Source organism: Colias philodice, chromosome 5 (assembly GCF_061535455.1).
Source record: "Colias philodice isolate Cphi_HAF_F1 chromosome 5, ilColPhil1 Martin Lab GWU primary, whole genome shotgun sequence".
Taxonomy (NCBI): domain Eukaryota; kingdom Metazoa; phylum Arthropoda; class Insecta; order Lepidoptera; family Pieridae; genus Colias; species Colias philodice.
The window spans coordinates 3,877,255-3,903,852 of NC_143090.1; the positions used below are offsets into that span (position 1 = coordinate 3,877,255).

The following is a 26,598-nucleotide window of genomic DNA, read 5'->3' on the forward strand; positions in this document are numbered from 1 at the left end:
AAAATAGGTACCTAGGTACCTAGCCGCTTGCCCTTGCTGTTTAGTTTAAATATGGTTTAATGTAAGGTTTAAACTATAAATACTATAGATTTTTTATACTATGTAAAATCGTGACTTTTTTTTATATTTTATGATCATTTGATTAGATATAAGCTTCTTGATCTTTTGGCTCTGGAAAAAAGGTTTGGTATAGTCACGGTTTATTGGAGTGTGAGAACGTTAAGTTATGGTTGCGTAAATAATAATTTGCATAAATAATTTGAGTTATTGCAATGGCATAGGTAAGTAAAATTATTATTGTTTATGTTATTAACGTATTTAGGGAAGGATCTAAACCGCATCAAATTAAACCTTAGAATGAAACGCCATAGGTACTCAAACCAAACGTTCGGCATCAGTTCAATATTTCGCCACGTGCCAATTGATCCTTGTAATGTTTGTAGCTCTGTGCTTCTGTGAAATATTTACCACCGTGAAATACCTATTTATTAAGGAGTAGCCACCAAAGAAAAAGATGTTTTAATTAAGATGAAAGCTGTCATTAAGATTCTGCATGTCGCTAGGTGTTTTAAGTTTCTCTTCCGTAACGGCTCGACCCATTTTCATGAATTTTTGTGTGCATATCGTCTATCGAGTAAATTCGAGAATTGAACATCTATAACCCTATGAATTATGATAAGTGCAAGGCAGAACAAAGTTTGCCGGGACAGCTAGTAGGAACTTTATATTAGGTACCTATTCTTAAATCTTATATATAAAATTCTCGTGTCACAATGTTAGTCTGCATACTCCTCCGAAACGGGTGGACCGATTCTCATGAAATTTTCTGTGCATATCGGGTAAGAGCTAGCGCGCACGAGTAACTTTGTCTCCGCAACTATTTTGTCTCTCCCATCAATTTGTATGGGGAGTTGCGTCGCTACGTGCGCGCACTTTCATACTAGTCCATAGGTGGGAGAGACAAAATAGTTGCGGAGACAAAATAGCTGCGGAGACAAAGTTGCTCGTGCGCGCTGGCTCTTAGTCTGAGAATCGGCCAACATCTATTTTTCATATGTACCACGGGCGAAGCCGGGGCGGGCCGCTAGTAATGTATATTATATAAGAGTATTGATAAAATTAAGTGAATTCACCTTGGACGATTAGGTTTTGTTTTATCAACTTCCCAGCACCCTACAATATGTCAATGGAGTATTAGGTACTTAGGAATTAGGGTTGCTAGCTGAGGTTGCTAGTATCACAGAGCAAGTAATTAGTATTACCTATCAAAGTATTATCATATTATATTCTATGGTATCGATCGAAGGCTTTGTAAAATTATTGTACCATAGAACTAGAAAGTACAGGAGGTACAGGTACGTTATATTAGATATACTACCTACCTACCCTGAATAATTATACAATGTGTAAAAAACAGCTTAACTATAAGGCATTTCTTTATTTGCTCTTTGTATGAAAAAAATCCGTTAGGTATTTCAATGGAAGGGGGTAATTATTAACGCCTGACACACTTCAGTTACATACAGATTGCCCAGTTAATTGGATTGCTCTCTTTTTCAATATAAATAAAGAAGTAATTGACAAAATGTCGAGCGCTAATAATATAACATGTATAGAAAATAAGTTTGGCTAGCACCCACTATCCAATTTTTGTTCAGACACAGATCTAGTAAAATGAATATTTAAGATCACGCCAAGTAATATTTTAAAAATATATTCTATGAACAGTTTGGCTTTCCTACGACTTTGATTATAATAATAATTATAGGTCTACCAGAATCTGATGGCATATTTATATTTATGAAATAAAAGATTTTTATGTGGCAACTTATTTGACAACTATCAAATTGGATGTCAAATTATTTGTCTTTTTTGCAGTTGATGAATAATTTTTAGGATTTTGTCTAAAAAATCTTCGAAAATGTCGAAAAAGCCGCTGCGATCACAAGCAAGAGGTGTTGTTTATAATGTGTATAGAAAAACATTCGATGAAGAAGGGTCAAACACATCACAATTTTCAATTTTGAAGATTTTATTGGTAAATTGGACTTACCCGTTTTGATACTATAAATTAAAAAATATTATAATATGTAGGTAGGTAACTATAATATTGTTTGTTGATTAGAATATAATTTTATGAAAACTTATTACAGGAGTTTCCAATACGGCTATTCGTCAATTCCAAGCTGTCCAAGTCAATTTTATAATGTGTGTCTGTTAATACTTACGAAAATAAACATTATTTTAATTTATTTTATAAAAAATTATAATCAGTTTTGATCTGATATGAAATATCGATATAATGATAATGTTCATTATATCGATATTTTCACATGGCATACTGGTAATGAACCAGTGCAAACTTAGCACCCCATCAATGGAATTTTGGGTCGAAAATGACCTTGATCGTTAGGTCCCCGTTAGGTCCTTTAAGGTCCCACAATTTTTTCGTTAGGTCCCCTTTAGTTTTTTTTTAAATAATTTTTTAAATTTTAGGTATAAAAAAAAATGCACTTTAGCACCCCATCCATAGAATTTTGGGTCAAAAATGACCTCAATCGATAGGTCTCCGTTAGGTCCTATAAGGTCCCACAATTTTTTCGTTAGGTCCCCTTTAGTTTTTTTTTAAATAATTTTTTTTTAATTTTAGGTATAAAAAAGTTACACTTTAGCACCCCATCCATAGCAAAATTGGCAAATTTTATCAAAATCGTATTCTTTACCGTTAGGTCCGTATGGGCTCATCATTGAAATTGTTGAATTATTTATTTTATTAAAATTATAAAATAATAAAAACCTGCGCATGCGCCTTAGAGCATTAAGGCATGCGCACATCATACATAAACAGCGCGAAATTTAAAATGGTATCGTTTCATTTATTAAATAAATCTATTGTTCTGAGAGTGCTTATTTATTAAAAACATAGAAATCTAAATAACAAGACACATAGAAGTGCTATAATGTCATAATTCGTATGAAAACCGCTGTCGCCAAAATCAACACATTCAAACCGAAAGCTAAACAGTACACACAAGTAAACTATGCCTTTTATTGGACAGCTTGATTTTAGTGAAAACTAACTTAACTTTTAAATTAAGCTTTTGAATATGTATCCTAACGCACGAATTTACGGTTTATTTTAGAATAACATCCCTAAGTATATGAGACTTTTTGCTCCAATACGAACAAACGTGATAATAAGAATGGTCGACTGTGTCATTCATTGTTATTTCGATTACTATGGTGACACTCGTAATACTTGTAAATATTCTATAATTTTAAGGAAAAACGGCATTATTTCTAAAAAAAAAATATTTTCCGATGAAATATTATTCCTTTATAAGTATAATTACAACTTGTGGAAGAATTTCCGCAATGGGAATTGCTGAAACACACCATGTATACACTCATACGTCTCCAGAGCAACTGAACAGTGACGAATGCACTGGTGATGTGAACATCACCTGAGTGGCGACAAGGTCACGCACGCTTACGACTTCTAGTGTCTTGTTATTTAGATTTCTATGATTAAAAACCTACTTTTCAACCTAGAATTAAAATAACCTGGTATTAGTGTCAATCTATGGTGTCAATATATTTTTTGTAGCGGCCACAGGGCCACACTACGGTCGAGGTATATATTCGGAAAGAATAACATGCAACAAATCATTAATTTGATTCGGGATGACCTTCGCGTGGACACTCGAGGGGGCGGTATTCCAGTGGAACTGCAAGTGATGGCAGTTATTCGATATTGGGGCCGGCATGAGGTAGATGTGACTTGTGCTCTAGTTTTGGATATATACAATAGAAAAGCCTGTATAACGATCTATTACATTACAGATCCAAGAAGATTGTGCTGACATTCACAGAATGAGTCAACAGACACTTTCCCGTTTGTCCCGAAATGTTGCTATTGCGTTAGCTTCTAAAAGTTCGCGTTATATTAATATGCCGTCGAACTCAACCGAGGAAGCCAAAGCAATTAGGAAATTTGAGGCCATAATATGCGGGATGAAGCGTATCATTGGTGCAATAGATTGCACTCATATTAAGATACGCAAAGTGAGTGGAGAGGCTGGACAGTACTATGTTAATAGGAAGGGACATTACTCCATTAACACTCAAGTATGAACATTGTACAATAACATTTTAGTTTGATCATAGTGTATTTAAAGTAATAAATTTTCATTGTTATGTGTGCTATTATGTGTTTCTAATTTATAATAATATTGATGACAATAATTACAGGTAGTATGTGACTCTGACCTTAAAATCTGCGATATTGTGTGTCACTGGAGAGGAAGTACACATGATTCCCGCATATATAGAGAAAGCTCAATAAAGCGGAGGTTTGAGGAGAATGAATTTCATGGGAAGCTGATTGGAGATAGCGGGTATCCTTGTACTTCGCATCTTCTAACACCAATATTAAGACCAAGGACACAGGCAGAAGAAAGGTACAACCTGAGTCACATACGAACGAGGAATACTGTAGAGCGTTGCTTTGGGGTGTGGAAGCAAAGATTCCGCATACTCAACGAAACAATGCGAGGGTCTCTGCAAGTGATCAAGACCACTATTGTTGCTTGTGCAGTTTTGCACAATTTAGCAATACTCTTTAATGAGTCTATTTTAAATCAAGGTATTTGTGCAAACTAATATGTAAACAAAGTATATTTAATAATGCCAATACATAAAAAATAAGCATATTTTAATTCTTTATTTTGTATTTTTCTAGATCCTTCAGGCCTTGAAAATCAATTATTAATCGATCCAACTATCCCTGATAATATAGAAGATGAAGACGAAAATATAAACAGGGCCATTTATATTGAAACTTATTTTAATCAATAAAAACCATATTTTATTATTTTTCAAAATTTATTTTTTTTAAATATTCCTCCTCTAATGCAAGTATTTGGAGCTTCTTCTCGTGAAGCTCCCTCTCTTGTTCTATTCTTAATAGGTGAAGCTCCCTCTCTTGCTCTATTCTTAATAGATGCAACTCTTGTTGTTGCTTCATTAATTCCTCCCTGCTTTTTTTTGCAAGGAGGAATAATTGATGCTCGTAATTGGAATTTGATTTCCCACTGTAAAAATAACATAAACATTAAACATTATTTCACATAAATCACAGCTGAACAATAAGCACAGGAAATTTCATGAAATTCTATTTTCAACATTACATACTTACGTTTTTTTTGGTTTAGCTTTGAAAATATGATGTGTAGGATTTATACGTGGCAATTCAGTGGAGAAATTTGGCAATTCAGGCTAAAAATAAAAAAATAATAATTATTTTAAAATAATATAAATTTAATTTATAATACTGATATTTTTGTATAACATAACTGATAAAAATATTATACAAATTATTATATAATATGATTACCTATGCATGTGCAGTGCTTTCATCATTTTCATTCAATTTCAATGTATCATCAGCAGACTCCTTAGTAACTTCCTATAAATATATAAAATATAATTACTCAATCTCACAATAAAAAACTATATATGCATAGCGCTATTATCCCTTAATGGATATTCCAAATTAAGGAATAATAGCAGTAGAAAATGTAAAAAATATAAACCTGTTGGCCATGTGTTGCATCGCTATCGAAAGGATTGTTATCAACCACAAACTCATTAGGAAGAGCTGCTATAAGCTCTTGATCTTCAGGCGGAGGACTTGGTGGCGGAGGTCCCCCGCCTGTCATGTTTCTTGCCGTTCTAAATTTGTGTTCCGAAGCCTTAGCTTTCTTCAAATTCCTCCACTGATTTTGTATTTGGCTTAAGTCCCTTTTATGGAGTGAAATGATATTATAACTGAAATATAAATACAATAATAATGTTATTACACTGTAACAATTTATTAAATACAAGAAACTGTTAGAATAAGTAAAACTAAAATAACCAAGACAAAACATCTTCCCATGCAAGTTTTTTTGCTGTATTTGTATTAGTCGACGTATCCTTATTCTCTAATATAATATGTGCTCGCTCGAGCACTAATTATTTTCGAAGCACTTTCTAAAGAGCAATATATATTTATTAATAAGCATTAAAACATGTAAGGAAATAAGTACATTCTATTAGATTTCTTGTGTACATTACGTACCTTATCCTCCTCACTCCAATTCGTCGAACGAGAACGTTTATTGATCATTGAACTCATTTTAAATTAAAACTGAATTTGAATTTATCAAAAATCTCAAATCTGTACAAATGTTTGAAATTTGAAAGTTATCAATATCCTGTCAGTTAAACCGTTAAACGTCATACAAAATAAAGTCTACCATTCATATTTGTCAAAAAGTACATTTTTAGTCAAGTTTTACGTGAATAGCGGGTTTTATTTCGATAATGTTACTAGAAAAAAATACATATATTGACGTAACTTAGTTGAGAGCGTAGACAGAGAATCCAATAGACACCGGCAATGCGTGTCGCAGAAAGAGATAAAAAAGAATACGTCACAATATTTAGGGTTACCATGTGAGGGAAAATTTACCCCGCAATTTGTAAGATACAAATCTCTCTATCATTATTCACATAACATAAGTGGATAATAATGAGATATCCACATTACTTACATGTTTATACTAATTTATACTAATATTATAAAGAGGAAATGTTTGTAATTATGTATGTATGTATGTATGGTTTTCACGCATAAACTACTGGACCGATTTCAAAAATTCTTTCACCTTTAGAAAGCTGCATCTTCACTGAGCAACATAGGCTATATTGCATTTTCAAAAAAATTAGATATCCTTTCCAAAAATGCAATAATATTATATCCTTAATAAAAATTCTGTCATCGCGTGCGCTGCGGAATCTATTGAAAATAGAACAAATAAATGTTCTACGGTATTATAGAATGGACCAATATCTACAAGAAAGTCCGCGATATTCCATTCAAAAGATATAATGAATTTTTAAAAGTGTCAATTTACAGAAAATAGTAGGTATACTGTTTAATACAATGAGGAGGCGTAGTGCGGGACGGGGTGAAGGTGAGGAGGGAAGGGACATTCGCAGGAACTACTTTGATTCCGATTTGAAAAATTCTTTCAGTGTTAGATAGCCCATTGATCGAGGAAGGCTATATTGTACCATAACACTTATGGCTGGCGTCCACTAGGCGGATCGGGCCGGGCCGCATCGCAACGCAAAAATACGCCGGCCTATGTTTTGTATGAAACATCGTCCATTAGCGACGGATCGGGCCGGGGCGGGCCGCAACGCATTGGCGGATATCGCTTCGCAGGCGGATTTCTGCCGGCGGTGCGCTGCGGCCCGGCCCGCCCCGACCCGTCTAGTGGACGCAGGCAGGCGGATGTGAGCGGCGAGCGTCTGTTAGATAAAATCCGCCTAGGCGGTCCGCCGCGCCCCGTACAGGTGGACGCAGGAGCAAACAGCGCGTCCATTAGAGACGGCCCGTTGCGATGCGGCCCGGCCCGATCCGCCTGTAATGGACGCCTAGCATTTGACCAACAGGAGTGGAGCCACGCGGGTGAAACCGCGGAGCGCAGCTAGTATATTATAAACATATTACTTTTATATGGGTAATACATATTATGTATATACACATACCTATCACTACATAGTATAAAACAAAGTCGCTTTTTCTGTCCCTATGTCCCTATGTATGTTTAAATCTTTAAAACTACGCAACGAATTTTGATGCGGTTTTTTGTAATAGATAGAGTGATTCAAGAGGAAGGTTTTATTATACATATAATTATTATTATATAATTTATTATGTTTTAGACAAAGCGGGCGAAGCCGCGGGTGGAAAGCTAGTATATTATATAATATGAATATATATCATTATCATAATCCCATATGAAAATGTGTATGTAATGATAATGTAGATGAAAACTCGATTGTTTATTTTTTAAAGTGAAACTTTTATTACATCGTCTCAAACTTTTTGGTCTGTGTAGCGCATGTCGCGTGTATCGCGGCTGCCGAGTAGGTATACCTACTCGGCAGCCGACCGTCACGCGACATGCGCTACACAAAGCAGTGTTCGGAACCGTTCGAACAGTTTCACTTTTACCGTGGTTTCATAAAACCACACAACATTTTTATAAAATACGATATTTTGTTTTATTTTTTATAAAATAAAATAAAAAAAAAATAAAAGAATGTTTATTTTCGTAAGTATTAACAGATGTACACACGTTAATTATATTGACCGACCCGCGAAGGCGCAAAAAAAAACGAAATTTACTTAATAATAATTTATTGTAATAAAAAAATTACATTTAAACTATCTCTAACTTAATTAACTACGTCCTTCCGGTTCAATGTTGGAACCAAGAGTGTCCATTGTCTTCGGCGGGGCAGCGTCGCGGTGGTGGTGATTGCCGTAATACTTTCTAACCTTCGGTTTTGGTTTCCAATCTGTTCATCCTGTAGCTACAATCCAAATTTGTCGTAAATTATCCGGTTCAGGAAAACTGGAACAAGCCATAAAATATTTCAGATATTTAATTAAATACACACTGTAGAATATATATTATTATTTCCCATAATAGTGGGTAACAATTTGTAGAAAAGTTGGCAACACAAAATTTTTTAGGTTAAAATTTATAATTGTTATTTCTGTGGTTTTTAAACAATGTATTCAAGTCAACAGCACGTGATACACAATATATTAACACGCTGAAATATCATGAAGGCCTATAAACTGATAAAGAGTTGTATACTTACGAGTGAAAAGACAATCCAGGCATTTTCGTTCCACTATCACTTTTACACCCTTTAACGCTACACCGCACCATGGTATTATTTTATAAAGTATTAACAGTAAGTCTAAATCATTCGAAACCAAACATACCATGAATTACGTAACTTATAACATGTAAAAACTATATTTTTAAGGAAGACGATAGCTAGCTGTCAAACTTTGTTTATATAAGTAGGTTGCTATTCTTGAAAAAAGTGGCACGCTGGGTGAAACAAAAAATTTTATCATTCTCTCTCATTTCTTTACACAACACCGGCATAAGTTGCTCTTTTTCTTGTGTGAATGCGACATAAGATATCAATTTGTCTATTGGTTTCTCTGTCTACGGTTGAGAGACTGCTGAGATAGGTTTATAAGTACCTAAGATTATTTTAATAATTGTTTAAGGAGTTGAGAGTTATTTAACTGAGAGGTGTTTATGCAACAGATCAGTCAGTTTTTATAAGTAAGGCTGGTAATTTTTTACGACATCACATTAGAAACCTCAAAAATAGCAGTACTTCTCCACTATTTAATGGATGTTATTATACATATAAACCTTCCTCTTGAATCACTCTATCTATTAAAAGAAACTGCATCAAAATCCGTTGCGTAGTTTCAAAGATTTAAGCGTACAAAGGGACATAGGGACAGAGAAAGCGACTTTGTTTTATACTATGTATAATATAATAATGATAGTGATAGCACAGTATTACAATATTATTTCCTACAGTAAGGAAACGCCTTTGATGTCGCGCGATGCCGCCGCCAGCGTAGGTACTTACGCTGCCACACGAAAATACGCTAGGGTTGCAACAAATGGGAAATAAAACAATTGTGATTATTAATATTATGATGAAATCATTTATTCATATGTACATTCAAAATAATTGCGATTATTAAATCTGATGTAATCATTTGTTCATAAATATATAATTACAGATATTGCACTGCTAAATATTATTTACGTGGACACTTTATTTTTGGATGTTCTTAATTGTATATTATACCATTTAAGAAGTAATGCATTCGCATTGGGATGTACAATCTGATTAGAAAATAATGAGGACAACATATACATAGCTTTGATTTTAATTCAACAGATACAATTATTAATACAATCTTTCTGAAATATTGTTTCCTTCTGGGATTTCAATGTAGATTTACATCCGTAAACGGAACAGTTTTTGCGCGCCATAATAGAATATGTAAGTACCTATGTATAATAAAATTATTACACAAAAAATACGACTGCGTCGTCCTTTCGCGATAGTTAATGCAAACTCAGCGTGATTGCATTAAGCGGCCCGCGTCGCCCGACCCCCCGCCAGTTCCCCTCCGTTTCTCTGCACAAGTACATTCGTCGCCATACTGTAGGAAATATGGTGATACTGTGGTGATAGTCCGGCTAACGAAAGATAAGACTGGAAAAGGCGGCAAATTCAAAAAATCATCATATTAAGGTAACCTAATGGTAACTTAGGTTATAGTTGGAAATAAAGTTTTGATACTTTAATTTATTATTACGAGCTTTGTTTTTTTGAGAGATTAACAACCTCTACAAACTCTTCATCTATATAATATTATATACTAGCGGTCCGCCCCGGCTTCGCCCGTGGTACATATTTACGTTTTCTCTACATAAAAACCATCCTCGTACTTCAAGGAATATAATAAAAAAAGAATTATCGAAATCGGTTCAGCCGTTCTCGAGTTATGCGCTTACCAACACATTTTGCGATTCATTTTTATATATAACTAGCGGTCCGCCCCGGCTTCGCCCGTGGTACATGTTTACGTTTTCTCTACATAAGAACCATCCTCGTACTTCAAGGAATATAATAAAAAAAAAATTATCGAAATCGGTTCAGCCGTTCTCGAGTTATGCGCTTACCAACACATTTTGCGATTCATTTTTATATATATAATTATATATATGTAATCTGGTACAGTTATCTGATACAGATAAAAAAAAGAACAGCTAGTGAAAGTAATAAAAAACATAATAAAATACAATTAAATTTTGTTTAATCAATATAATCATATTAAATCTAAAAGCCGCGTTCAGCCGCGAATAAAGAATAAGAATCACTATCATTATCTCTGACATCATTAACTCTTCCATTTCTGCAGTTATTCCATCTTGTTTTTTTTGTACTGCTCTTCAACATGAATAACATGGTTCGGTCATAGAAGAAATCTCGTTGAGATACTGATTTTGTGTCTTTAAACATTTTGAACGGACAGATCGTTCAATTTTATATTGTTGCTTTAATAGTTTATAACTGGATTACTGGTATCATCCATGCAAAATAATAATAATAATATTAAACAAATCATATAATGTGCAATGCAATCAAGATGAAAAGTATCAAAATATCAAGTCACACTGTGTGTTTTTCCTTGAAAACTACATCTCTTTCAAATTGTTTCTTTTTAAATTTATTAATCATAGTTTAAAGTTTTCGTCATGTTTTCAACTCAGTTTTCAATTATTAGAAATCACTAAAATCCTAAGCTAAAATCGCAGAAAATAAAATCACTTTGACAAGCTTTGACACATCAACAACTCAGGTTTTAATGACAGTTAACTGTTAAGTGTTGCCAAATAAATTTTCGAAATAAAAAGCCAGTCTCATCTTTCGAACCAGACGTGACTAGTATAGATTTATTTATTGATTTAATAAATGAAACGATACCAATTTAAATTTCGCGCTGTTTATGTATGATGTGCGCATGTCTTAATGCTCTAAGGCGCATGCGCAGGTTTCAATTATTTTATAACTAGTGCCCCGGCTTCGCCCGTGGTACATATTTAGTATCCTATATCCTTCTCCTGGCTCTAAACTACCTCCCTGCCAATTTTCAGCTAAATCGGTTCAGCCGTTCTTGAGTTATAAGTGGAGTAACTAACACGACTTTCTTATAAATATATAGATTTTAATAAAATAAATAATTTAACAATTTCAATGATGGACCTATACGGACCTAACGGTAAAGAATACGATTTTGATAAAATTCGCCAATTTTGATATGGATGAGGTGCTAAAGTGTAATTTTTTTATACCCAAAATTAAAAAAAAAATATTTAAAAAAAAACTAAAGGGGACCTAACGAAAAAATTGTGGGACCTTATAGGACCTAACGAAGACCTATAGATTAAGGTCATTTTTGACCCAAAATTCTATGGATGGGGTGCTAAAGTGTAATTTTTTTATACCTAAAATTTAAAAAATTATTTAAAAAAAAACTAAAGGGGACCTAACGAAAAAATTGGTGGACCTTAAAGGACCTAACGGGGACCTAACGATCAAGGTCATTTTCGACCCAAAATTCCATAGATGGGGTGCTAAGTTTGCACTGGTTGGTAATGAATATAAAAATAGAGGTATGTGTAAATAATAATATGTATTACCTGTATAAAAGTAATTTGTATATTATACATGTTAGTATGTACCTACATAATATTAAGTGGATATCTCATTATTAAGTAGGTACAGTATTGTCCACTTATGTAATGTGAGTAATGATATTGAGGACAAAATAAAAAATAAGCAGTATCACTCAACACTCAAAATTTTGATTTCCCTAATTGCCATCAGATTCTGGTTTACCTATAATGTCTAGATAGAGATAAACTACGATAACATGGCGCGCCCCTCCAAATTACTGTTTCAATGTGTGTAGTGACATCCTTACGAAGGAGTTTGTATGTAGTTGTACGTATTCGTCTTTAGTACTTTACGTCCAGATTTGTTGGTCAACTAATCATAAGTTGCCGAGCGCCCAAGACAACGCACGTGTCGTTTTCATAGAATACGTCAGTGCAGCGCCATTACTAATAATAATGAGCGATTAGAGCGTGACTAGTCGAGCAACAAATCCGTGGATGTGTTTTTGTTTGACGGCCGTCTCATTACGCACACATGCGTTGTGTATCTTGGTGGTGCATTGTAAATACTTTCAAGCGTTTTGAATTTTGGAGGGGCGCGCCATGTTATCGTAGTTTATCTCTACCTAGGTACCTAGTAACCACAAGGTTTCTAATATATGAATGAAGAAAAAGAAAATGTTACTACAACTGGAGCAGAATATGTGCGTGTACGGTGTGCCTATGGTGCAAGTCAATAGGTGTCTGCTTTGCAAGAATATTCCAAAAAACTAAAAGGAAAGATCAGTTAAATATCAACACACTATGTTATATCATAGACTACATAGCAGTTACGGAAATTAAATAAAACAACGACATTTTATTATTCATCATTTATTGGTGAAATAAATCATTCTTTAAAAAAAATATATGTAAATTAAAAAAATAAATTTTACAGAAACTTACCAGAATGCAAATGCGACTCGATGCTCAGTTTCCCGATGCCATAGGTAAATAAATCATAAAATATAGAGAAAAAAATACATACCTAGTGAAAGTTGTGTGATACGATGGTATTTTAGGTCATGTTTTAATTCATGTACCTACCTAGTTTACACCTGCTACTATCAAATATTTTGAACATCACTACTCCGCCTACTAAAGAATTAGGTAGGTAGTACCTACTCATGCCAGTCTTTACATTATATGTATATGTAGATATATGTAGGTACCTACCACAAATTATTAACTAGGTACATTATGTATGTCAATTGCCCATAAATTTTTTCGGAATATTTGCTAATAGCTTATTGCAGCGCATACTTTTGATTTGCGTAGGCAATCATAGATAAACATGACAGATTTGTTCTCTTTTCTATATAGGCACTGTGTATTATATTGCAAAAAGCGAGAAGTAACGTAGGTATCAAACTCAAAGCTCTATAGATCTCGATGAATGATTTGGTACATTGGTAACTACGTTGTTGCTAAAAAGGAAACAAGGTTTCCAGCTATTGAAAAATGTAGTAGACTACAGGCCCATGTTGAAAAAATTATGGGTCATTTGACCCACCACCTGACCTATCTAGAATGATATAAGAGCATAAAATAATAAGATTCAGCACTATGACGTCACTCGTAAGCTGTCCACCTGAGTGCAGATGAGAATTCGAAAGTTCAGGTAGAGATTTTCTCCCCTTGTCACCATGATTTTTGTACGGCGTTGCGGAATAATGGCTTAAAAGCAGTATAGAAATAGTAGGACACAGATGCCGTACAAAAATGGTGGTCCACAAAGTCGGAATTTATTTTTATTTTTCGACAGTTGCCGGGGTAAATTTGGTCATTTGATTTTGTACGGCATCTGTGTCATACTATTTCTATACTACTTTTAATCAATTATTCCGCAACGCCGTACAAAAATCATGGAGACAAGGGGAGAAAATCCCTACCTGAACCTTCGAATTCTCATCTGCACTCAGGTGGACAGCTTACAAGTGGCGTCATAGTGCTGAATCTTATTATTTTATGCTCTTATATCGTTCTAGATAGGTCACCTGGTGGGTCAAATGACCCATAATTTTTTCAACACGGGCCTGTAGTCTATAGGTAGGTAGCTTAAATATTTTAAGACACCTATGTACGTCTCTTATCATGTTTCATGTGATGAGTCAACTGTACGAACTATAACCTATTTTCAGATAGTACTTATATCGATACAGGTTGGGTCTGTAGTCTATAGGTAGTTATGAATCAAGGATGAAGGATTCCGATACATAGGCATTATTTGCATCTATACATACCTACCGCGTCAGCTAAAAGGCTTATTAGACCACCCAATTTTTAGGGACCCTAACCCTAACTAAGAGTGGTGTAATAAGACTTAGGGAGTTAGTGTCCCGATTTAGGGCGATCGGGTCTGCCCGATCTGCCTAGCTCCCTAAGCGCCCTGCAGATTGGGTAATGTAATAACGTTTAGGGCGGTTAGGGAGCTCAGTTGCCGCGCGACTAGTGCGTGGAGTGGCTGCTTTTGTATGTAAGGTGTCACCAAACTTCCCTACTACAGGTTTATATAACTTAAAAGGGAAGTTCCAAATGTTTGTGATCACACCGCCATGTTAACAAATAAATTGTTTAAATCAATTGTTTATTTAATTGTTTTAAAACTCAACAAGTGTTCAAATTGTTCTGCACCTACTCTAATTAATTCATTAAAACTCTCGGTTCAAGCACGCTTAGTACCTATTTGCATATTTGAAAGCTTTTCACGTAACCGCAAATACTCTTTCACCCAGATTTTTCGCTTCTTTTTTTAATATTTGTTATTGCGTCAACGGTTGCCACTGCTACAGCAACTGTACAATGCAACAATACGTTTATCTCTCTAGACATTTGCGTATAAACTGAGTTAGGGCCCAATTCGCAGAGAAGTGTAATAAGCGCCACACTAACTAGGGAACACGCCCACCCTAGATGCAGGGCCCTTCATATCGGATAGTGTAATAAGCCTTTAAATATGTAGGGTAGGTCGATTTAACAATCCATTTGGCAGACCGTGCCATATTATTAATAAATAGTAAGATAATAATTTGTATCTTATATGCATTCAACTAACCTGTTAACCGGTACCTAGGTACTTCTTTATTCAATACCTACTCTAACTATCTCCTATCAAAGTTGTGACGCAAAATTTACAGGCGAAATTACTCTATGAATGTTAAATTACCTAGGTACAATGTTCAATGCATGTCTAAATATTTTTTTCTAAACAGAAAGTTTGCATGTCGTTGAAGAATATCACAGCCAGGTAAAGTAGATACAAAAACAACCATTTTGGCTGAACCAGAGGTATGTGATGGAGATGAAGAAAATAAAGCAAAAAGAAATACAGATATGTATGCAACAATTTAAGTGCTATAATAATAGAAAGTCAAGATGAATTGTTAATCGATCTTTTAATGAAGACATAAGTAGTTATGTGTAATCCACTTTCTTAGAAAAATATTTGATATCTGTAACTAACATGCATAAACAGTTTATTTTTAGGGTAAAATGACTAAACACCACGCAATGTGATTAATTTATTGAAACATCTATGTATGTAGTATCTACTTAATATTTATATAAGGTATCTGTTTATGATAAAACTACTAGATGGTTTGAAGCTACATACTCCACTTGAATATAATCCTTATCATTTTTTAATGCAGTATCCTATTTATTTTTCTAGCATTTAAACCTTCTAGTGTCTGAGATATAATACGAACTTAATTTCTAACAATGATTTAATAAAAGGTCTATTTACAGATCTAAAGAAACAACCCTACAGATTTTGTATTAAAATTTATTTTACATCAAATTATCCTATAAGTCCATTTCTATAACCTAAACACTTACAACATCTATTTGAGAACTTAATACTGAGTCAGGAAAATAAATTAATCATGATGATTTATCCATCTAAAGTCAACTAACACTGTCCTTTCTCGTCTAGCTTCTACACAACTCCAAACATTAAATCCTAAATTGTACTTATTTATGAAAAAGTAAATGTATTTTATTTCACAAAGTATACGTGTCCTTAACAGTATGTCACGATAAGTACCTAAGTACCACAATAAATAGCGAACTTACATATCAGTACATAGTAAAAATTATTCATAAAATATTCCTTCTAAAAGATAATGTTACGATCTATCTATCATCTAATTTTCCTGACGCCTTCTCCTAGGTGGTCTCGAGTGTAGACCATGAGGTGTAACTATCGAGCTCCGGAGCGCCTACACTAGCACGATATACTCTGCACTACTAGTGTACTTAGCACGTAACCTAGAGATTGAAAAAACCTTTAATAAATCATGTACATGTAAACACTGAGTTCCTTCATAGCATTAATCATTCAACTATCTAACTTGAGCTATCTAGCCCTAAACCATTAATGCTATGTAGTAAAACCTAAAAACGTTTTGATACACCTAATAGCAGTGTTAAATATAAATGACTTGAGTAAAGAGACATCTAATAATTGATGTGTTAATTTAATCCCTCAGCCCCCGGAATAACAGACAATAGAAAATCTATTGTGTCGTGGCCCGATCGGGCCGCTCGGTGGTCAAGGGGTTAAGTTTGTTGTGAATGTTAATGAAGGATGTGTTGTATACATACGTTTAGAATCTCCCTCCGCGGCCTCCCTGGCCTCCGTAGTTGCCACCTCCATAGCCGCCGCCGCCACTACCACCTCCCTGGTTCATGTTGTATGGAGCCGACCTGTTGTTCCCACCATACTGCTGGTTCCTCGTCGGCCCACCGCTATATCCTTGATTACCATAGTTACCAAACTCTTGGTTACCCCATCCTCCTCTTTGATTTCCACCCCCGTACCCACCACCCCCTTGGTTGCCACCTCCCCAACCACCCTGGTTGTTATCCCATGGGTTAGAATTGTTCCAACCTCCTTGGTTGTTTCCATATCCACCTGAAACGTCTTTTGTAATTTAATACTTGCTGTAATAACTTTAGATTTAATTAAAGAAAATCTATACTAATACTAATATTATAAAGCTGAAGAGTTTGTTTGTTTGAACGCGCTAATCTCGTGAACTACTGGTCCGATTTAAAAAATTCTTTCGGTGTTAGATAGCTCATTTATCGAGGAAGGCTATAGGCTATAATATATCATCACGCAAAGACCAACAGGAGAGGAGCCACAGGGGTGAAACCGCGCGGAGCGGCTAGTGATTGATAAAATTTTAGCAATTATACAAAATAAAAACTCAATTTACCTCCACCATTACCACCCCAGTTGTCATTTCTACCAGGGCCACCACCCTGTCTTCCGCCTCTTTGATCAGAGCCATCCTTTGGCAATGCCTTTTTAACATCCAACTGTTTACCATTTACTTTGTGTGGGGCATTTACTAAAAATAATTCACATGTCAATTAAACACTGTTTTAAGTTGCATGAAAAAAACCATATGATAATTATAAAAATGTAAGTTGATTTGCGTACCAGATCTATTATGAAAAATTATAGTCAGGTATAGCTTTAATCAATTCTTTACTTTCCACAGTCAGAGGAAGCCAGTTTGGACACAAATGTTCCATTCTGGGGCAAAGCTGTGGCACAAATATCAAGAATAAAATATAAAAGTTTAAACTTACAGCAAATTTTGTCTACAGGGTCATAATCATCAAACTCAACAAATCCAAAGCCCCTCTTTTTGCCAGTTGCCTTATCTGTGACTATACTGACATTTTTCACTTCACCATAATTAGAGAAATACTGTCTTAATTGTTCTTCATCATGATCATCCTTAATACCACCAATAAACAATTTCTTTACAGTTGCACCAGCTTCTGGATTCTTAATATCTTGTCTTGCAACTGCTCGTTTTGTTTCCACAAAACTAAAAAGAAAAAGAAATTAACTTATTGAAATACACACACAAAATGTCTTGAAAAACCCCCCCGGCTAACCTCACTTTGGCTAATTAGGTTACTTGAAAAGTTGAAACCACGAGGCTCACACTTTTCTATTAAAACCTAAATTTATAAGTATTTTAACTAAAAATGATATTCATCAATAATTAAGATATCAAGAACAACAAAAACGCTATACATAACGACATTAACATATTAAAAGTTTGTTGACCTCACAGAAAATGCCACGTATACCGAATACACAAGACATTCACCAGGTGTTGTCATATTATATTTGCAGTAAAAAACGATATAAAAGCGATTTATAAGCTTTTATATAGCTGGACTGCAGTAGTAAAGTAAAATATTGTAAAACTCACCGTCCATCAATACGATGCGGCCTGTTGTTTTGAGCGTCATCTACCATGTGTGCTTTGGAATAAGTGATGAAACCGAAGCCGCGTGATCTCTTCGTTTTTGGATCTTTCATAACAACAACGTCCACGATTTCTCCCCATTTTTCAAAATGTGATTTAAGAGATTCATCTGTTGTTCGGTAGTTTAACCCACCGATGAAGATTTTTCGGTGAACCTCGGGCTCATCCTGCAAGTAGAACACGGTCAACAAAATGGCGGATGGCGTGGTCGCAATCGCAAACGAAACTTAAGATAATTTATAGCAAAACTAAATACTAAAATATTTAACCAATATAAAAGTGAAACATAATTTATCAAATGCAAATAAATAAACGAAGATCTAAATTAATTAAAGCATTTTCAATAATAAGATGATTCATCACAAAAATATGAAATAAAATAATACTTACAAAACCGTCGTCACCATTTTGAGGCCGCATTTTTGCTTTAACTAAATAAACTGCTTAATTAATTATTAATAAAAAAATTCTTTTGAACGTGGCGTGAACGGACTAGAATTACAAATCTTCCCACAACACGACCAACCCCAACCGACGCCACGCCAAAAAGACCGAGTAGCGAGTAGCGACGTTCAACGATCGATCTGCGTTGTGAGTTGAACTTGGTTGAACTTGATACGTCAACAGTGACTGATGAATGAACGAAATGAATGAAGGTAACAGATTAAAAATAAAAATTACATAAAAATCGTTTACATAATATTATTATTGCTGCCCACCATGTTTTAGCTCTGCTTGTAAGTATCTCCATTTATATAGAAAAATGCACAGTCAAACACATAAAAAATGCATTCACGAGGTACGAGCGCCGAGCGGTAATTCAAATAACACGCCTACAAGCCGAGCTCATTGAAATTGGCAAACAACAAATATTTTTAATTATGTAATTTTATCTAAACAAATCGTTTGTTCGTCATCAGCAAGTGAAATTAATATATATAAAATAGACCTTATTACAATAAATTACACCTAAATCGTGTTTTCAAAATCGTCGGCTTTGTTTATAGGTATAGTTCGGCGTTTCATGGTGGTTTCGCCTTTGCTGCATGGCGTCTTTCCAAATAATTATACAAGGCCAGCATATACGCAACGGTGTGAAACTAATCACGTATAGATTGGAAGTAACTTTTTTACAAAGTTCTTCCAATCTATACAATAGCAGTATGCAAATACTCGCGTATACTAATTTGTAGTGAAGTAAGTATGAAGTAAGTAAGAATAGCGCTCCAAAACATACAGCGCCAGTACAAATGCGGACTAATCGTGTATGTTTCGGAGTAAGCGCAGCGTCTTTTCAGCTCGCGTATATATAAATAATATTATTGTATTGCTGCTTTTAAATCTATTAGATCTTTTAGATATTATGATAACAATTTATACATACACGAATGTATGTATTGTAATCATAGTACTGATCGTGTATAGTTTGTATCGTGGATGCTTGCGTCTTCGTTCCCGACTATACTACACGACTTACTTACACTTGACAAAAAATCTAATAAGTCCAGTTATAGAAGACAGCTGTTGTATAGATTGGAAAGACGCTGCTGCATGTGGTGTTTATGAGAATGTAAAGAAACATAATGTTTAACTAAATTAAATAAACTCATTTCCTCAAACAAACAAAGTACTCAAGTACTTATATTATTAAATTCTGCCAGAATTCGAAGTACCGTTCTATAGTATTTAATCCACATTGCGAGGCAAATTTCTAATGCCACATATGTATACAAACCTTAAGACAAACCTAAAGATTTGGTATTATCTTTTTCGTCAAAAACTTCAATTAAGGGTTAAACTGATGTCTGATTCTTTGTGTTTGCTATTAAAGTGAAACTTTTATTACATCGTCTCAAACTTTTTGGTCTGTGTAGCGCATGTCGCGTGATGGTCGAACCGTACGATAATTATCGTACAAAAACGATAATTTTGTGCGTTTCACTTTTACCGTAGTTTCATAAAACCACACAGTTTTTTCGTCATCTAGGAACGTTTGAATATGGAATGGTAATTTGTATAGGATTCCAAGAAGGTTCCTATAACCCTTAATTCTCGGTTTTAATTTCGCGGCACATTTACGGAACTTATAGCCGCGGGTTAAAGAGTACCTATAGAGTGTAATAAATAAACTTTAGTTTGAATTAATAATATGGAATGGAAGTTCAATAGGTACCTACCTACATCATATTGAATTTCCATTCAATAAATAGGTAGAGTCTGGCCAGCCAAATCTGAACCCATTACCCAGTGTTTTTTGTAGCGGCCACACTATACGCGGAATGTCATCATGGGGTTTCGGCGTAGTTAGTTGTCAGTTTTGTTGAAAACGGTTCAAATCATTTGCTTTAATAACGTTTAAATCCTGCTGTAAGCCTGCTGTGTTGTGTACTTAATTTACCTATATACTATGATCACCTCTAAGAATAATGTTACCAGGTCCATATTTTTTAAATTTGCCGCCCTCTAATGGGTTCAGATTTGGCTGGCCAGACTCTAGGCATGTAAAATTTGTAGATGTTTCGAATAAATATAATGTCTTTGTTTTCGTAGAAATTAAATCCCAAAATTGGATTTCCTTGTCGATTGGATAGTAATATTTAACAATATTTGTATTTCAAAAATGTTATCTTGAAATAAAAATGCGTTACATCTTACGTTACATGTGGTATATAAACATAAAGGCTAAAGCATTACGGATTATTCTTTAGGATTAAAACAAGCTAACGCTTAGATCATTAAGATGATCTAAGAGCTAACGCTATACCGTATCGCGACCATGGGATATTATTTCACTTGTTTCCCAGCCCCGGCACGGTGTAGCCACGGTGTAGCCCAAGAATTTTTTTTTCATCAAGAATAGGAAAAGTCGCCGCGATACGCCTCGCCGTATGGCCCGTATGAAGCCCGTATGATATCAAAATAATCAAACAGTTTTTGAAATATGAGATCCGATTAATCGATTGAACTTGGATTGAACAGTTGAAGACAGTAATTACTCACTTGTCAACGTCAAGACAATTTTATTTCATGTCAGTGTCACTTGCAATAGATTACGTTTACTGTTTCAGGATTCGGTGATTCGGTCTTTCGGTATTTTCATAAAAATTTAACTATCAAAATATGTGAAAATAGAACATACTTTTTATATCTTTTACTTGAAACGAATTGATACTTTCAGTAATTACATATCATAGGTAGCTAGAATCGAAAACAAATATTAAATAAACAATTCTCATTGCATTTTAGGTGGATACAAAGTTACAGAACTTTTCTGGGATATCAATTTTACTACAACTCAAAATGAAACCTCGCGGCGGTGGTGATGATTTTGTAAGTATTTTTTTATTGCTTATAACTTTTAGTATTTGTATAATGTAAGACCTGTTGGTTTGCTATAGTTATTATGTGATAGATAAAAAAAACCATGAAAATTACTTGGCAATAATTATCACTGCTACTAAACCCAATGTGAGGAAACCTATGAAACAAAAATATTTGAAAATTATCATCTTTTCTACGTAAATATCTCTTAAATTTTAATTTAATAAACTAAAAACATCTAGTATCCAATTTATAAGCTTGATATCTGTGTGATGTGATGTAATTGCTCATTAATTCATAATTCAGATTATTTCAGAATTTATGATAGAAGCGATGGCAATCTTAAACTTTTAATAGTTTAACATAAAAATTGTATGATTTATATTTCAGGAAGAGCCAGAGCATACCAGAAAGCTTTTTATAGGAGGCTTAGATTACAGAACAACAGATTCATCATTGAAGGAATTTTATGAGCAATGGGGAGAGATAGTTGATGTGGTGGTGATGAAGGATCCCCAAACAAAGAGGTCTCGTGGGTTCGGTTTCATCACATACTCCCATGCTCACATGGTGGACGATGCACAGAAGAACAGGCCACATAAAATTGATGGAAGGTAGATATTAATTAAAAAAATTTAAGCTATTGCATAGCTTTTATCTCAGACTCTGAGTGCGGCGACCGAATGTAAAAATTCCATAACTAAAAACCTAACACCCAACCGGCACAGCGATGTGATGCTATGCAATAGCTTTACCGCGCCAGTCCTCGAGTGTCACACATATTTTTGTTTATAGGTCTGTTGTACATATTTTTGGTTGTTCTGTTTTTTAAAGAGAATTTAAATATTGATGATAAACATGATAACAAGTCCATTTTGTATAAACAATAAACAAAATATTTGTTTTGTGTTGATACAAATTAAAGTAAATTGTGATTAAGTATTTGTGATTTGATATCAGAAGATATTGTTTATTTTGTATGTGGGGCAAAATGTATTTACAACATATTCAATATTGTATGATATTCTTTCAAACATACTTATTTGTTATAGCTTTCCGCCCATAGCTAGCTTAGCGCAGTACTTTTTTAGTATCTCGCAAACAGATATATCAGATCATCTCGTTTTATAATAGCCTATGATTTGTCAAGTTGTAGGGAAAAAAATCTATCACTCACATGTCATGGCTACTGTAAATAGATTTTTTTCCATTGTTCTTTATAATTGAATATTTCAGAATCGTGGAACCAAAGCGAGCAGTTCCTAGAGAAGAAATTAACAGACCAGATGCAAGTGCTACAGTAAAAAAATTGTTTGTTGGTGGCTTGAGGCAGGATATTGAGGAGGAGGATTTAAAAGAGTACTTTAGTTCATATGGCAGCATTTTGTCTGTAATTCTTGTGACTGAGAAGGACACTGGCAAGAAAAGAGGCTTTGGATTCGTTGAGTTTGATGATTATGACCCTGTAGATAGAATATGCCGTGAGTAACATTTTTTTACGATTGAATGAGGTGACTCTGTGGCCTGTTTTAAAGTTAATAAAAATAAAATACAAATTCATAACATACTAGAATTTTTTGCAATATAATTAAGGCAAAATATTTTATTATTATCAGGACTTGTTCACTATTAAAGAACCAATCATATCTCTTGATTTAGTTTGAAGTGTTTAGCTTTTGAAGCGATACTATTGGTTAATTACAAAGGAATTTGTTCTCCCTACACATCCTCGCATATTTTTGGGGGAATTGCAGCCTTAGTGTTATTATCTTCTTATATATAAAAATGAATCGCAAAATGTGTTGGTAAGCGCATAACTCGAGAACGGCTGAACCGATTTCGATAATTCTTTTTTTATTATATTCCTTGAAGTACGAGGATGGTTTTTATGTAGAGAAAATGTAAATATGTACCACGGGCGAAGCCGGGGCGGACCGCTAGTTTTTAATAGATTTCTTTTCATTGGGATACTTAGTGTGAGAGATCATTCTACAAAATGGCTGCCGTAAACACAATCACAATACTTAATTAACCCATTGAGCCCCGAACATCCCGATCGGTCCACGACACAATAGATTTTCTATTGTGTCTGTGATTCCGGGGCCTGAGTTATTACACATTGTTTTTCAGTACAACAAAATCACAAAGTTAAAGGGCACAGAATAGATGTGAAAAAGGCGTTATCGAAGTCGGAGATTGGTGTGGGGGGTGGTGAGGGTGACCGGGGCAGTGGTGGGAGCCGGCGTGGGGGTCGCGGCGGTTGGGGCAACCGGCAGGGCAACCAGGAGTGGGGCAATTCTGGTGAGTATCATTAATTTCTGCTCATCCTTATCCTTACTAATTCTTGCTAGTCCTTACTTGCTCTATTTCACTCTTCTTTATTGTTATCGTATTTTCTTTCCTATCCTTATTTTGTTATATATTATTATATTTATTCATTGTATATGTTATATTCATTTTATTTTGTTCCTTTACGCCTTATTTTTTGCTCACCCACCTCAATCAAAATCTCTCCTTACGCATATACATACGGTAGCCTGGAAGAGATCGCTACCTAGCGATAAGGCCGCCGTTTGTACATATCTTTCTCTATTTTATGTTATTTCTGTATTTGTACTTTCTTATGTGTGTGCAATAAAGTATAAAATAAATAAATAGATAAATAAATACTTCCTTACTAATATTATAATTGCGAAAGTGTCTGTTTGTCTGTCACATCGTAATTGAACGATTTTGTTGTATGGTTTTTGTGTCTGAATATAGTTACGTTACATAGACTACTAGTTTAATGTGGTGAAATATCTCATTTCTAGTTCGGAACCAGAAGCAGGCACCTTTGGTGTAGGATTGCATTAAGTTTTTTTTCTATAATTATTAAACTGTTGAATTATTTAATTATATCTGAAATATTCTAGAATGAAAGTTTGTATTGTTAAGAAGAAAAATTTTCAATGAACTTCAGGTTCACCATGATAGTGTTCTATAACAAAGAAACAAAGCTCTTTTGCAAAAAAAATATTTGTTTTAACCACAGCAATCCTAATTTTTTATTTTTGTTGATAAAACAATACAATTAGTAAAATATCACAATCCCTTTCCAAAACAGGGTACAACCAAGGCGGTTGGAACAACCAGTCGAATCCGTGGGACAATTCGGGTGGCAATTGGAACCAGGGCTACGGGAATCAGGGTGGTGGTTGGAACCAGGGGGGTGATAACTTTGGTAGTGGATACCAGCAAGATTTTGGCGGTGGCCCCATGCGGCCCAACTTCAACGCGCAGAGACAGCAGCCGTATGGCGGTGGTGAGTTTACTTTTTTTTTCTTGAATTTATAACTAGCTGAATACCGCGGCTTCGCTCCCGTGGTCTATTATCTATCTTTGCACCAAAATTTCATACAGATCTATTGACAGTTGTTTGTACATACGATTTATATTCGTTTATAATATTCGTAGAATTTTCGTGTTCATGTACACTTACATAAAAATGAAGCAAATTCGTGCAGCTAGTCTTTATGTACTTATAAGTAGTTAAATTTATAGGACTTTCTTTTATACATATAGATATTATATGAGGTTATTGTTTACAAAATATAAAGATAGTTTTTATTTGAAATAAATATTGTTTTGAATTAGGTGGTTACAACACAAGCGGTGGCGGTGCTAACTTCGGTAACGCGCCGACTGGCAATCCACGCAGATTTTAAACTACACAGTCTTGTAAGTAAACATTTTAAACATACAATTTACATTCTAAAAACCAATTTATTAACCCATCGGATTTCAGAGTAATGAACCGCTTTTCAATTATTATTATTTATATGTATTTCGGATTAATTTAACTTCAATTAAAGTTAGGATATATGGAAGCAAGATGATATTTAAAATTTTTGCTCAATTTACAATCTTACCTACCTTAGTCTATGGTTAAAGTAAATACCAATGTTATAATTTTCCACGTTTTTAACCCATTGAGCCCCAAGTGGCCCGATCGGTCCACACACAATAGATTTTCTATTGTATCTGTGATTCCGGGGCCTGAGTTATTAATATATTTTCATATCTTATTTAATTACATAAAGCCTTGTGTTCAGGTGTATAATGCAATATTTTTAACACTTAGGTATCAAGTTGCGCTTAGATGAAACTAGGCAGGAGGTTAGTGTAGGACAAACAACATGGTGTCAGGGCCGAGAGGATCTGCAATTTTAGGCAGGTTAAGGTTTGTGCATAAGTGAAGCACACAAATCACAGTTTTTACACGCTTCAATTACACTGTCCAATTATTATTTAAGTTTGACATGAAGTCGGTCTTACGTTTTTTTTTCTCTGTAAGAACTGTGCATACGTTCCTAGGTAGTAAGATATATAATACAGATTCTAATATAAGATAGTGTCCATTTTTGACATTCCAAACTTACTAATTTCAAGATATTTAAACGTATTTTTGTCTCATTCGAAATGGAATTTATTAAGTCGTCATGAGCTATTGTCTATGGTATATGTTTTGATGTTAGGTTAAGTATTATAAGAAAAGTGGATTCCTTTTAAATACGATTTATTGTTACGCGGATGTTTTAAATTTTATTTCACGTTATAATAAGAATTTATGTAGATTAAGGAACTGTTTGGTGTTGTGTGCATTATTAAAATATAAACTATGTTCCATGGACTCTTCTACGCGTGAGCCACCGAACGTGGAAAAGGCCATGGTAAGTTAATATTTTGATGGAAATAAACGTACGCAATAAATTCTATTGTTTTATTTTTAACTCCATTTACATATTCTTAGATTTAAATACCTATAGACA

At 34.4% G+C, this 26,598-nt stretch overlaps 2 protein-coding genes and 2 long non-coding RNA genes across 6 annotated transcripts; 1 reads left to right on the forward strand and 3 right to left on the reverse strand.

The window, feature by feature from the left end:
• Positions 1-4,865: 4,865 nt before the first annotated feature.
• Positions 4,866-6,264, reverse strand: LOC149488374 (uncharacterized). 2 transcript variants are annotated; one of them, XR_016315647.1, is made up of 5 exons: positions 6,122-6,264; positions 5,595-5,829; positions 5,396-5,467; positions 5,198-5,277; positions 4,866-5,093 (listed from the first exon to the last, which is right to left on the reverse strand). It is a non-coding gene; the product is annotated as an uncharacterized LOC149488374 (long non-coding RNA). The 2 variants fall into 2 exon arrangements; XR_016315648.1 differs by lacking the exon at positions 6,122-6,264 and adding an exon at positions 5,918-6,100.
• A 4,487-nt stretch (positions 6,265-10,751) lies between these two features.
• On the reverse strand, positions 10,752-12,095 carry LOC149488375 (uncharacterized). Its single transcript, XR_016315649.1, has 2 exons — positions 11,284-12,095; positions 10,752-11,033 (listed from the first exon to the last, which is right to left on the reverse strand). It is a non-coding gene; the product is annotated as an uncharacterized LOC149488375 (long non-coding RNA).
• A 3,582-nt stretch (positions 12,096-15,677) lies between these two features.
• LOC149488376 (heterogeneous nuclear ribonucleoprotein A1-like) lies at positions 15,678-19,029 on the reverse strand. 2 transcript variants are annotated; one of them, XM_089695512.1, is made up of 6 exons: positions 18,857-19,029; positions 18,410-18,633; positions 17,772-18,016; positions 17,393-17,527; positions 16,776-17,094; positions 15,678-16,439 (listed from the first exon to the last, which is right to left on the reverse strand). In XM_089695512.1, the coding sequence occupies exons 1-5, from the start codon at positions 18,884-18,886 to the stop codon at positions 16,778-16,780; spliced, it is 951 nt and encodes a 316-aa protein (XP_089551638.1). In that variant the 5' UTR covers positions 18,887-19,029; the 3' UTR covers positions 15,678-16,439; positions 16,776-16,777. The 2 variants fall into 2 exon arrangements, with proteins under 2 accessions (XP_089551638.1, XP_089551639.1); XM_089695513.1 differs by having other exon boundaries at positions 16,776-17,085; positions 18,857-19,028.
• Positions 19,030-21,475: 2,446 nt separating this feature from the next.
• Positions 21,476-26,539, forward strand: LOC149488377 (heterogeneous nuclear ribonucleoprotein A1, A2/B1 homolog). The gene is made up of 8 exons (XM_089695515.1): positions 21,476-21,556; positions 21,713-21,796; positions 22,178-22,401; positions 23,024-23,268; positions 23,918-24,088; positions 24,894-25,091; positions 25,424-25,507; positions 25,911-26,539. Exons 2-7 carry the CDS (start codon positions 21,767-21,769, stop codon positions 25,492-25,494), a joined length of 939 nt encoding a protein of 312 aa, XP_089551641.1. The 5' UTR covers positions 21,476-21,556; positions 21,713-21,766; the 3' UTR covers positions 25,495-25,507; positions 25,911-26,539.
• Positions 26,540-26,598: the final 59 nt, after the last annotated feature.

What these genes read in the sequence shown, in the direction of transcription:
- LOC149488376 (XM_089695512.1), bottom strand. Translation starts at nt 18,886, where the DNA reads ATGCGGCCTCAAAATGGTGACGACGGTTTT. An exon ending in CCGCATCGTATTGATGGACG is followed by an intron (nt 18,017 to 18,409) that starts GTGAGTTTTACA and finishes TTTTCTTTTTAG; the next exon opens with TTTTGTGGAAACAAAACGAG. An exon ending in CCCTGTAGACAAAATTTGCT is followed by an intron (nt 17,528 to 17,771) that starts GTAAGTTTAAAC and finishes AATTATTTTTAG; the next exon opens with TAAATGCCCCACACAAAGTA.
- LOC149488377 (XM_089695515.1), top strand. Translation starts at nt 21,767, where the DNA reads ATGAAACCTCGCGGCGGTGGTGATGATTTT. An exon ending in CCAGGAGTGGGGCAATTCTG is followed by an intron (nt 24,089 to 24,893) that starts GTGAGTATCATT and finishes TTTCCAAAACAG; the next exon opens with GGTACAACCAAGGCGGTTGG. An exon ending in ACAGCAGCCGTATGGCGGTG is followed by an intron (nt 25,092 to 25,423) that starts GTGAGTTTACTT and finishes GTTTTGAATTAG; the next exon opens with GTGGTTACAACACAAGCGGT.